Source organism: Castanea sativa, chromosome 6 (assembly GCF_040712315.1).
Source record: "Castanea sativa cultivar Marrone di Chiusa Pesio chromosome 6, ASM4071231v1".
NCBI lineage: Eukaryota > Viridiplantae > Streptophyta > Magnoliopsida > Fagales > Fagaceae > Castanea > Castanea sativa.
In genome coordinates, this window is record NC_134018.1 from 54,157,113 (window position 1) to 54,171,043 (window position 13,931).

At 34.5% G+C, this 13,931-nt stretch overlaps 1 protein-coding gene across 1 annotated transcript; it reads left to right on the forward strand.

Moving 5' to 3' along the window:
* The first annotated feature begins 1,936 nt into the window (after positions 1 to 1,936).
* On the forward strand, positions 1,937 to 4,253 carry LOC142638331 (cytochrome P450 76T24-like). The gene is made up of 2 exons (XM_075812349.1): positions 1,937 to 2,897; positions 3,472 to 4,253. Exons 1-2 carry the CDS (start codon positions 1,995 to 1,997, stop codon positions 4,081 to 4,083), a joined length of 1,515 nt encoding a protein of 504 aa, XP_075668464.1. The 5' UTR covers positions 1,937 to 1,994; the 3' UTR covers positions 4,084 to 4,253.
* The last annotated feature ends 9,678 nt before the right edge of the window (positions 4,254 to 13,931 follow it).

Here is a 13,931-nt window from a genome sequence, read left to right on the forward strand (position 1 = left end):
TTTCTAAGCTTCTTACTTTGGGCTCATAATTAAGAAAAAAATTTCCCAATTTTACATTATATTAAAACTTTCTTCACCTTGTTTCTCAAAAAAAAAAAAAAAACTCTTTCTTTACGTGTACCATTGTGTTCCCTTTGCGTGATGGTCGCTTTACAAGTATAAGTGTTTGTGGGGTCTAGGGGGCAAGAGCCAAGTCTCCAAGATGGAGCTTCACATACATACACTTAGAGTAGACTCGAGTATAATTCTATCTTAGATTAAAAAAAATGTAATTAGAAAAAACTCTTTCTTTTTATTTTCTTTGATTTCCATTGAGTTATTACCTTTTTTTTTTTACAAAATAGAGTTTCTACTCTAGTCTAATCTAAGTGCATATGTATATGAAACTCCCTCCTGAAGACTTGAACCTCAGCTCTTGCCCCCACACCCCACAAGCACCTATACTTGTGGAGTGACTATCGCACTAAGGGTGTGCGGTGGTAGTTATTACCTATTAGTTCTCCTTTAAAAATGATAGCGTTTAATAGTAAATTATAACAAATCAATTACACATTATATATATATATATATAGAAAAATATGATCATAAATTTATGTCACTTTTAATTAAACATTAACTTTTCTAAAAAAATAAATAAATAAGACATTAACTTCTTACAATAATGACAAATAGTTATTATATTAAATGCAAAATGCCTAATAATTACCACACACACAAAAAAAAAAAAAAAGTTTGGTGGTACATATAATTTTTTTTTAAGAAGAAGATGGTACATAAGTAAAATAATAATTCAAAAGGAAAGAAGTGTCATTAACCTAATACATATGAATGTTTCTCAAAAAAAAGAAAAGAAAAAACCTAATACATATGAACATTAATAAGATAATCTTAAATAACTCAAAAATAAACTATTAAATAAGAATAGTTTAAAGGAATAACTAAAAAAGTTTCCAAATATATTCCATTGACATTCACCTAATAATATATGTTAATTTTGAAAAATAATATATATATATATATATTTTTTTTTTTGAGAGATGATTACAATATACTACTAACCCCATAGTTCGAACTTTTTCCTCCCAAAACCCCAAACACCTTATACATGGAAATGTGATAATTCAGTTATAAGGCCATTGACATGTATATATATATGTCTTTAAATGTGCATTGTTAGTGTGTTTTTTTTCTTGGGAATTGCATGGTTAGCTTTGATAAATTAAAAATTTAACACTTTGTTTCTTTAAAAAATTGTAATCCTACCAACCTCTTCGGTATTCAAGATTATAATGGCTCAAATCCAAATCGCCTATAAATCCACTTTTATCAATTATTAAAATTATATTGATCCTTTCTTTTTCTTTCACTCCACTTTAGATGCAAACTTTTCTTTTTCCTAATTTCTTATATGTATCAATGTGTAGCAAACTTGAAGGCATATGCAACAAGTCATTCTCTTTTTAATTTAGTTTGCAATACAATATCTACATTGACTTTTGTATATTTAGCTTCAAGATTAAGGCCACATGGTGATCTTCTCACAACATGTTTTATGTTTTGTTTCTAGAAGGATTATGATACTTTAAACAAGATTGACATCATCAATCGTGTCACCATGAAGAAAAATTCATCTAAAGAGTACATCCGAATTGCTCCAATTGATGATTTTTAATTTTTGAGTTTTGTTTATTATTAAGTACAACCATTGTCACTCTCTTATAAGAGAGTGACAATGGTTGTTGGATTTTTGTATTTACTGAAAAATGCTAAAGGCTGATGGTGATGATTCTTGTCCCTTTTGTAGTTGTGACCCGTTCATTGAATTGTCCCATGATTTTGAGAAACCATTGTTGCTTTCTCAAAATCATGCAGCGTGTTACACGCTTTTTAATGGAGGCGTCTATTTCACACCGTGTTTCACTGAGACAATTGAGTCCTTTTTATAGTACTCGCAAAATACAAAGTGGAGAAACACAATAAGCAAATTTGAGTTAATGGACCACCAAGCATTTTGGATAATACTTCCCATTGTGTGGGCATGCATTGCTGTGCTCACCGCCGCTCGAGGAGGCCGGAAGTCTGGCTCATCCACACTTCCCCCAGGCCCCCACCCTTTTCCAATTATCGGAAACATCTTGGAGCTGGGCAACAAACCCCATCAAGCTGTTGCAAAGCTCTCAAAAACCTATGGACCCCTTATGACTCTCAAGCTTGGGAGCATAACAACCATAGTCATTTCCTCTCCAGACATAGCCAAAGAAGCACTCCAAAAAAAAGACCAAGCCTTCTCCAGCCGAACTATCCCGGATACCGGCCGAGTAGCTGACCACCACAAAGTTTCAATGGTGTGGTTACCCGCATTGACTCGTTGGAGGAACCTCAGGAAAGTTTCTGCCACGAAAATATTTGCTCCACAACAACTCGATGCCACCCAAGCCCTTCGACAAAAAAAGGTGAAAGAATTACTTGACCATGTTAATCAATGCTGTAGCAATGGTGGGGAAGTGATTGATATTGGTCGAGCAGCCTTCATTACAGTACTTAATTCCATATCAAACACTTTTTTTTCCATTGACTTGGCACAGTACAGTTCAAGTGCATTGTCCCAAGAGTTCCAGGAGCTTGTATTTGGTGTCATGGAAGTAGCTGGAAAGCCTAATATTGCAGACTATTTCCCAGTACTTCGTTTAGTTGATCCACAAGGTGCACGGCGAAGGGCCACCATTTATTATGAAAAATTGATGGGGATTTTTTATGGTATCATCAAGGAACGAGTGCAATTAAGAGCTTCATCAGAGGGTTCTAAAGCAAGTAACGATGTATTAGATTCCTTTCTCAATTTCGCGGAAGAAGATGGATCGCAATTTAGCTTCCACGATTTCAAACATTTGCTTCTGGTAATTGACTACCTTTCTTAACTATGCTTCAGAATACATAATTATATCTCTTCTTTGATTTTCTTTTTAGGTAACTTAAGAAGTAGAAGGGCTCTTATCAAAAAAAAAAAAAGAAAAGAAGTAGAAGGGCAGGATGAAGCCCACTAAGCTTTCTAATTTAGCTCATCTCAAGGTTATAAATACAAATTAGTCTTTTTTTTTAAAATGAGAGAAAATGATTCCTATATTTCTTCATGTAGTCATGGGAATCTAGCTAATACTACTCGGTAGCCTAGCTAGCTCATCATGTTTGTCAACTTCAAGATCATCATCATTTTTGAAAATTATAACTACATCGTACCACTAATTCGAGCAAGAATATCTGGAAAGTGGGAAAAAAGGATAATATTGTCCAAAGAAGGACAAAAATATATGAGTAGATTGTTCAGTAGTTTGTTGGAGTCACGTAATCCCTACTCTTTGCTAGCACTAACCTTAGGAAGCAAAGCAAACGCAAGAGCGTTACTTTTTGTTTTAATTAATAAACTTGGGCAAAGTGCTCTGTAACTCTATCTCTCACACTATTTTGTATTAGGATTTATTTATTGCAGGGATCGACACAACATCAAGCACTGTTGAATGGGCACTGGCAGAGTTAATAAATAACCCTAAAAAAATGGCTAAAGCCCAAAACGAGCTTGAAGAAGTCCTTGGCAAGGATCGGCTAATTCAAGAAGTAGACATCTCAAAGTTTCCGTTTCTACAAGCAATAGTAAAAGAAACACTTCGTTTGCACCCACCCGCACCTTTTCTAGTTCCTCACAAGGCTGAGACCGAAGTAGAAATGTGTGGCTTTACTGTGCCCAAAAATGCACAAATACTAGTAAACGTGTGGGCAATGGGACGAGACTCAAGCATATGGACAAATCCAGATTTATTTATGCCTGAAAGGTTTTTAGAACAAGGCATTGACTTTAAAGGCCAATATTTCGAGCTGATTCCCTTTGGAGCTGGAAGAAGAATTTGCCCTGGATTACCGTTAGCTAACCGGATGGTGCACTTGATGTTGGCATCTCTTGTACATTTCTTTAATTGGAAGCTTGCAGATGAGATGAATCCAGAAAATATGGATATGAGTGAGAGTGAGACCTTTGGACTCACCTTACACAGGGCCAAGCCTCTCCGGGCTATTCCAATCAGAGTGTAACTTCAGTTACTTCTGTTCTTTAGGTCCGTATATGTATGTGTGAGTAGAATTGTTTAATGTTAGGATTTTCCGCGAGCATTATCGTTCACCTTTGGTAGTAATCTTCTTGAATCTTCATGCTGTGTTACAATAAATTTAAAAATAATATAATAATTGCTGATCAGAAACCAAGTGGACATGGACCTAATGTTAATTCCATTAATGTCAATATTCTTAGATGCATCTGTGTTTTTTATATTCACTAGCATGGTTTTGGTCCAATTCTGTTCGTTGGGTCTATTTTGGTTCAAATCGGCCCATCAGGTCCATTTCTGTCTGCTTGGTCTACTTTGGTCCATTTTGGTCTATTTTATCCAATTCATTTTATTCGGCCCACTTTGGTCCATTGGGTCTATTTCAGTCCATTTTTATTCAATTTGGTCCACTTTGATACTATTCTGTCTTTTTGGTCCAAACAAAGGGATATGTGAAATTAGACATATAAAAATATGTCGATATTTGTCAACACAGATGTTTGTCAGAATAATAAATGTAACACTCAAGAAGAAAGTATCAAATATTATGTAATAAATCTTACTACAGTACTCAAGTAAAATACAAAAAAAGAAAAAAGAAAAAAAGAAGTTATCAATAAAAAAATGTCATGTTGTTACTTTTAACATTACACATACTTTGCAATACATATCACTTTCACTATGGGTGTACATGTGTTAGGTTGGATCCTATTAAGGGGTTTTTTCAATCTAACTCACCATGGTTGAGTAGAAAAAATCTCAATTCAATCAAAATTATCCAAGCCACATGGGTTGGGTGGATCGGATTAGACCCACGAGTTGGACTTTTCATATAAGTCTATAAGCCACAAGTTGAGCATGTTGCAAGGATGGAAGACGAAACATCAAGAAAAGGAACTCATCATGTTGAACTCTTGCATCTCCTGTTTTTACTAGTTGAACCACTGGTTTTTTAAATTTTCATTGGAACGGATTAGGATCTAATTCTAGGTTGAACAGGCTGGTTCAATTCAATTTGAAGACCATGATTGAAAGTACCTATTCTAATTTCGAATTTATTTATTTAAAAAAAAAAAACTATGTTAGGTAGTAGTTTATTCTATGTAATTGCAAGTGGAAATCTTTAAAAATATTTTAGCGCTTAGGTGGTTTGTTGTTAGGGGTGAAATAGATTTTTGAGTTGATGTTACTATGGCTGTTTCATTTCAAATCCTAGATCGTAGGTTGGATCATTTCATTTGGCGTGCAGCAAGAGACTCTCTTCCTACTAAGTTGAATTTGAAAGCTCGACATGTACCGGTTGATGATGTCTGCGAGGGTTGCACAGATTATGAGGAGTCGACGCTGCACTCCTTGTGGCTCTATGATCAAGCTCGGGCTGTTTGGCTGTCAAAGCCGGAGTTTCTTTTTTTGGTCCAGCAGTCTTGCAAGTATTTTGTTGAACTCCTAGAGGCCTTATTCAGGGATGTGTCGAGCTCCAAGATTGCCTTGTTTGCCACAGTTGCTTGGTTCTTATGGCAGCGGAGGAATTAGCTGCGTGAGTGTCAGCCTTCTTGGCAATTGCATGAAATTGGGGATAGAGCTTGGTCGATGGTTCATGAATTCTGGGAAGCTAATCAACAAGAGCAAAAGATTCATGTTCATCATCCTGAACAAGGGCGTAGCTAGGAATTTACACTTGTGGGGGCCGGTTTGTTATAATTTTTTTTAGAATCTCCACAACAAAAATTGTTGTGTTAATACAATAATCATAATTCAAATATTTATTGAATTTAGAATTATCAATTTTGATATATCATCATTCTCAACAATTATTTAGTTCACTATAGATATATACAAAAAATTTCACTATTATTTTAAAAACTATCAACCCATCATTATTTGTAATATTGAAAATTTCTTATATTTTAAAAATTTTTAATGAATTATTTAGCACCTAATTTCAAAAAAAAATCAACCTTTAAAAATGATGACATAGAGAGATAAAATATATTATAATATAGCAATACAAAAATTGAAGAACAAAATCTTGATAAACAAAACATATTCATTAAGCTAATTAGAAAGGCAAAAACTCATATGGTCAGATTCATATCATAATAAAACAAAAAAACAAAACCATATGACCATTATCATATGTATAAAAAAAACTTAAATCTAAATGCCTATATGCTTGAGTTAATTTGGTTGTGTTGAGAAGTGAGTTAACGTATTGACTTGAGAGAGAACAGTGTAGGCTAGCAGCAATAGGGAGAAGTACTAAAGGTAGCTTCTTGAGATTGAGAAAAATGGAAAAAAGGTAAGTTTTTGTTTGAAGAAGTGACTAAATGATACTCTTTTGAAACAGTTGTTATTATCCATTGGGTATGCAACGAATCATTTGGACAATTGGGGGGCTAGCAAGTATATTATTTGAGGATTTGTGAACTTTGAGTCATATATTTATTGGACTATGTTGAGATCTGAGGATAATTGGGGGAGGGGGGGCTTGTCATATTTTTTGAGGGGGCCATTGCCTATTACTTCTTTGTGGACCAGACCTATAGCCTAAAATTACCATAATAGTAGAAGAAAATTAAAATTTTGGGGGGGCCCAAGCAATAAGGTAGCTCCGCCCCTGATCTTGAAGTGCGTTGGTCTCCTCCTACGATAAATATCTTTAAAGCTAGCTTTGATGCTGCGATGTTTGATGCATTGGATTGTGATGGTATTGGTGTTGTTTTCCAAGATCGTTATGGCCATGTTATAGCTGCTCTAAGTCAAAAGGTTGGTCTACCCCGGACTGTGGAAATGGCTGAAGCGCTAGCAGCAAGACGAGCACTAGAATTCACTAGGGAACTGTGTATTTTTTATGTTGTTTTCGAGGGCGATTGTCTTCAGATTGTTTAGGCTTTAAATTCTCCAAGACGTTGTCATACATTTTGGTCACATTGTTAATGAGACTAAGAGGGTAAGGGGTTCTTTAAGGCAATGTAGGTTTCAGCATGTTCGCAAGGAAGGGAGTAAGTTTGCTCATGGTTTAGCTAGGAGAGCAGTTTTATCTACAGACACTGATGTTTGGGTAGAAGATCTGCCTAGGGATTTGGAGGATGTATTCCAATCCAATTTGTCTTAGTCTTTTAATAAAATTTCTTTTACCTTTTCTCAAAAAAAAAAAAAAAAGATCATAGGTTGGATAAAAACAAAAGAGCCCTTTATTAAAAAAAATGTTAATAACATATTAACAAAACCAAAAATCAAATAGGGCAAAATTAAATTTTTTTGAAATATTATTGTGAGTATCAAAATATTATCAACCAAATGTAAAATAAAATAAGAAAGACCTAAAAAGAAAAAAAAAATTGATAATAACAATGTTGCAAATTGAAAAACCAATTTTTTTTATAAATGAAGTTGATATGAATCTAGGTTGCATGTTTTGTTAAGATACTAACAATAGTTTTTCTAATAGAGAAACACTAATAATTGTTGATAAGAATAAATAAGTTTTTTGTTTTTATCTAAAAATTGTAATTTGGTGCTGCCATTTGGCGCAACCACGACTTCTAGACTCAATTTTTATTATTATATGATATGATATGATGTCAATTCTAGTTACTATATGTGATTGTTTAACCCTCAAGCATTCCTAGGCATAGATGTATAAACAAAGCGATATGTGAAATTAGACGTGTAATAATATGTTAATATTTGTCAACACAAATGTCTGTCAGAAGAATAAATGTAACACTCAAGAACAAAGTGTCAAATACTATGTAATAAATCTCACTACAGTACTCAAGTAAAATACAAAAAAAAAAAAAAAAAAAAAGTTATTAACAAAAAAGTGTCTTGTTGTTACTTTTAACATTACACATACTTTGCAATACATATCACTTTTCACTAGGGGCGTACATGCATTAGGTTGGATCCAGTTAAGGAGTTTTTTAGATCTAACTCACCATGGTTGAGATGAAAAAATCTCAATTCAATCAAACTTATCCAACCCTTGTAAGTGGTTGGGCGGATTGGATTAGACCCATGAGTTATACTCTTCATATAAGCCTATAGTCTACAAGTTGAAAATGTTGCACGGATGGAAGAAGAAACGTCAAGAAAAGGAACTCTTCATGTGGAATTCTTGCACGATTTTACCTTTTAGTTTTCTTCACAGTTTGAATTTGAAAGACCACCTGCCAAAATTGTGCAAATTTTTTTAAACAAATCACTATCTAATTGAAAAGTCGATGATAAATCTTACTAAATACACTGAACTAATAATACCTTCTAAGAGCATCACCATCAGGTCTTTTATAAAAAATGTTATTTTGACACACCAAAAACCTACTTTATTATTTTACCGCATCATTTTACAATATCTCATTCATCAGATGTTTTATTCTTCAATTCTATACATTAAAATAATATTTACAACATATTAAAATAATATATTAACTCCTCCCATAATCATCATCATCAACAACAACAACAGCAACAACGCACAACCAACAACCATTGCTGCAACAACATTGATAGCCACCACCGACACAAACCCACATCCACCAACACCACCTTTAAAAAAAAACAAACACACAACCAGAAAAAAGAAAAGAAAAAAAAGAAAAGAAAAAAAGTCCAAACTTACATGCAATCTCCACTAGTTGACCTCATCAGTGAGGCCAAACTCCACGGCAATGGCCGATCTCAATGGCAACGGTTTAGGTGGAGAAAAAAGAAGAAAGAGACAGAATGACCAAAAAAAAGAGAGAGAGAGAGAGGTGAAGCTTCTGGAGAAAGAAGAATAAAAGAGGAAAAGAAAGTGACAGAGATGGAGCGGCGGAGAAACAAAGAAAAAAAAGAAAAAGAAAGAGAGAGGAGAGAAAGTCAAAAAGGATGAGAGAGAAATGAATAAAAAACTTTTTTTTAGCATTCTCAATCCATACCGTTCCAAAGATGGAACGGTACTATTCACATGTGGTAAAAATTATGAGATTTGGAATACCTTATGAGAGGGATTTTTTGGTGTTTGGTATGTCAAATGCCAAATATTTAGCATTTGAAACACCTGATAAGAATGCTCTAACCAAACTCCATGTCAAACTCCAAGCTAGTTGGCTTTCTAGTAGTAGGGCTCTAAATTAGATGTATAAAATCACATGCACTTTGTACACATTTGGTCTGTGAGTATATTTACTTATATATTTATTTCAGTTTACTGTACTAGTTTACACAATTTATTTATAAAATTTATCGTTAGTTTATATTATCTTCGTATATTTTTTATACTTGCAAAATTTCAAGGTGATCAAAGATTAATAATCATGTCATTAATCAATTTTTTAAATTCAAGTTTTTGTAATTTAAAATATTACATAAAAGATGAGTTTATAGATCAAATGGTAAATAATATCCAATTGACATGAAAATTGTCATGAATGTTAATAACATATAGAATATGTAATTCAACGGTGAGATTTTCAAAATATGAATTCTATAACAAATTATTGAGTTGCACAAGTTGAAAATGTTGCACGGATGGAAGACGAAACGTCAAGAAAAGGAACTCTTCATGTTGAACTCTTGCATCTCCATGATTTTATCTTTCACAGTTTGAATTTGAAAGACAACCTACCAAAAACGTGCAAAATGTTTTAAACAAATCACTGTCCAATTGAAAAGTCAATGATAAATCTTACCACAACTTTTTGCTACATTCACGCTCGCTTTTCTACACCACACCACAACCTGATAAATGACCCAGCAACCAAAGTGAGTATATTTAATTATATATTTATTTCAGTTTACTATACTAGTTTACATAATTTATTTATAAAATTTACTATTAGATTATATTATCTTCGTATGTTTTTTATACTTGCAAAATTTCAAGTTGATCGAAGATTAATAGTCACTTCAATAATCAATTATTTAAATTCAAATTTTTGTAGTTTAAAATAATGCATAAAAGATGAGTTTATAGGTCGAATGGTAAATAACATCTAATTGACATGAAAATTGGCATGAATGTTAAGAACATATAGTATCCGTTTGGATACAAATTATTGCGTTTACGTTTCTCATGTTCACGTTTCAGCTTTTTTTTTTTTTCTGGGACTTTTCAGCCATTTTTCAGCGCATCAGTGGGTCCCGTGCACTGTTCACGGGACCCACAAACTTCACTTTTCAGCAATTTTTTCATTAAAAATGGGTCCCACAGGACTATTCACACATATAAAAATTATTTTGCTACAATATTTTCAGTTTTCAGTAATAAGTTCTATTCAAACGGACCCATAGAATATGTAATTCAATGGTGGGATTTTCAAAATATGAATTCTATAACAAGTTATTGAGTGGTGTAACATTATATATATATATATACACACACACTACTACTACTATTACTACTATTTAAGGGGCTTCTCCTGTTTGGATCGGATTTTTTTTTTTTGTCTAAAACATCCCTACATCTTACGTTTAAGTAGGGGCAAAACTTGGTAAATATGTTTTTTTTTTTTAACTTCCACGTAAAATATTATCTACAAAATAGGACCACACTTCCAATACACTCACGTTGGATATCAAACTCAAATGGCTTCTTTTTCAATTCTCCAATTCTCTTAATTCTGTGTTAATCTTCTTTTCACCATTATCATCATTTTTCTATTTGTTTTGCTCAAATTTGCTTTGGCTGAACGGTATGTGTATGCAAAATGTAAGTATCTTTGATCACCTCTATTTTGGATGCCTCATGCCAGTTGGGTTCTTTGTATTACGTTTGCTTTTATGAGTTGCCATTTAGTATTTGCTTTAATGTATTTGGTTTTCTTACTTTGTTATCATTATTCTTTCCATATCAATATATCTTATCTTTTTTTATATTAAAAAAAAAAAAAAAAAAACTCTAACGTCCTCTCACGTTTTCTTGTATTCCTGTTGTTTTGCTCACAACTCATATTAGAACTCTTTCAACGTGAATATAAGAAAACGTTTTCAACTCATATTAGTTGAAAACGTGAATATGAGTTCTTATATTCACATTTTTAAATATAAGTTATATTTGAACTCAATCTTATATTCACGTTTTTAAATATGAGTTCTATTTGAACTCAAATTACTTTTTTAAAACTCAAATTGATATTTTTTTTAGAAAAAAATTTTGTTGAACACTGACTTAGAATTTTCAAAAAAAAAATCTTATTCTTTTATTGTGATTTAGAGTTTGAAAAAAAAAAAAACTTTTAACTCCCATGTAAAATATTGCCTACAAAATAAAATCATACTTTTCTTTTATTTGATTAGTTTGATGAGTGTTTAATATTTTCTCTAATTAATGACTCTTTTTTAAAGAGTGAGAATAATATATATTTTTGTCTATTTTTTTGTGGTTATCGGGTTTGACTACTCATTTGAGTGTATGTGCTTTATCTTCCTCCTGTTATTTTTTTCTATTGTTTTTCTTACATTTAAGCTTTACTCTCTATTTTTTTGTATTTTTTTTAGAGTGACATATCAACAATTTTGTTAATTAGATTGCATAGCAGGCATATTGAATGACTTTTGGTGAGTGAAATGATAGTCAATCTATCAAGTAGTTGTTAATGACCATTTTTTTGTAAATATCCTACCATATGAAATTTAATATTGTCCTTTTTTTTAATGTGAAAATTTTGTGTCTTAGCTTAATGATAGAGATTAATCATAATAGAAAGGGAATAATAAAATTACTTATCATATATATTTTTTCTTTTTTTTATTATTAAAAATTGGTCTTTAAAAAATGGATGCTTATCTACAATGTCAAGTGTGTAGTATTAAATAAACTGTTTCCCCAATCCAAAAAATTAATAATAATTGTTTCCAAGTAAAGCTTAGCGTGCATGTGATGAGAAACATAAGAATCGTGGAAGAAATCTGTGAACTTGCTTTCATCTGGAATCAGAATGTGGTTATGGATGTGGTTATGAATCAGCTTCAGATTTGTCCTCGGGAAGGATGTCATTCTTAAGAAAAGACACGACCGGGTCTATCCAACTAGGCCCAGGTCTTATCAGATGAATGCGAGGCGCGTTGACAACGGTAAGAGTGGGTTCCAGCAAATCCTCGACGAGGATAACCCTGGGCACGCCTTGAGCCGAAGACGTTGCCAACGTGGCTAAGGAGTCTGCATGGGTATTTCCGCTTCGAGAGATGTGAGTTAAGACGAAGGAGTCAAATTCAGTTTGCTGACGCTTGACCTGGGCCAAATATTCCTGCATCCGTGGATCTCTAGCCTCCATGGTCCCCGTGACCTGGCCGACCACCAACTGAGAGTCCGAGAACATTTGGATTTCCTTACCACCCATCTTGCGTACCATTTTCATGCCTAATAAGACTGCTTCATACTCGGCTTCATTATTAGTAGCCAAGAATGCCAATCTCAGAGATTTTTTGAAGACAATTCCCTCAGGGGACATCAAGACGAGCCCAACACCTGACCCCTTTTGATTAGCTGTCCCGCCCACATACACTTTCCAAGTCGGAGGAACTGTAGCTGTGATCACAACAACTGATTTTTCATCAGCACACGCCTCTTTCAGAGTTTCTTCCAGCAATGGTTCGGTAAACTCTGCCACTAAGTCAGCGAGAACCTGGCCCTTCACAGAGGTGCGATGCTTATATTTAACGTCAAAAGCCCCCAGGATGGTCCCCCACTTTGCTACCCTGCCCGAGTAATCAGCGCTACGTAGCACTGCCTTGAGAGGCAATTGGGTAAGAACCACCACAGTATGAGACTGAAAATAATGGGGAAGCTTTCGTGTGGCATGAACTACAGCCAGAAGCGCTTTCTCCAAGGGTAGATAACGCACCTCGGCATCATTTAAAGACTTACTAACGTAATATACCAGTCTTTGCACACGGTTATCATCCCTTATGAGGACAAGGCTGACAGCGTGGACGGTCACGGCCAAATAAGCAGACAAAATCTCATGTGCCTCTGGGCGAGAGAGAATGGGTGGTCGAGAGAGATATCGCTTAAGCTGTTGGAAAGCTAACTCGCAGTCCTTGGTCCATTGAAACCCTTTTCACTTGTTCAACAACCGAAAGAAAGGACGACATCGGTCAGCTGACCGAGATATAAATCTGTTCAAGGCGGCAATCATTCCGGTTAATTTCTGAATTTCTTTTGGGTTCCGAGGAGGCTGCAAGTCCTGAATAGCCTTAACCTGTGCTGGGTTTACCTCTATGCCTCTATGAGTGATCATATACCCCAAAAACTTTCCAGACCCAACGCCGAAAGAGCATTTTGAGGCATTAAGGCGCAGCTTGTACTTTCTTAACACCTGAAAGGTGTCAGCCAGGTCTCTCACGTGTGAGGGTATTGTTTTGCTCTTAACCACCATATCATCCACATATACTTCAACTGTCTTCCCCAGTTGTTGTTCGAACATTCTAGTCATCATCCTTTGGTAGGTAGCCCCAGCATTCTTCAAACCAAATGGCATGACCTTATAATGATAATTCCCCGTCAGAGTAATGAAGGCAGTCTTCTCTTGATCCTCCAATGCCAAGGGAATTTGGTGGTAACCCTGGAAGGCGTCCAAAAAACTCATCCGAGGATGTCCGACAGTGGCATCCACCAGTTGATCAATACGCGGCATTGGGAACGAATCTTTGGGACAGGCCTTGTTCAAATCAGTAAAGTCCACACATACCCTCCACGTTCCATTCTTCTTGTTAACAACAACTGTATGGGCCAACCACTCGGGGTAGAAAAATTCTTTGATAGCCCCAGCCCTCTTGAGTTTAAGCACCTCTTCCTTCACAGCCTCGGAATGTTCTCTGGAAGAACGCCGAGGTGGCTGCCTTCTCGGA

Coding starts and splice junctions, on each gene's coding strand:
- LOC142638331 (XM_075812349.1), top strand. CDS start 1,995: ATGGACCACCAAGCATTTTGGATAATACTTCCCATTGTGTGGGCATGC. Junction 2,898..3,471: donor ATTTCAAACATTTGCTTCTG/GTAATTGACTAC, acceptor ATTTTGTATTAG/GATTTATTTATTGCAGGGAT.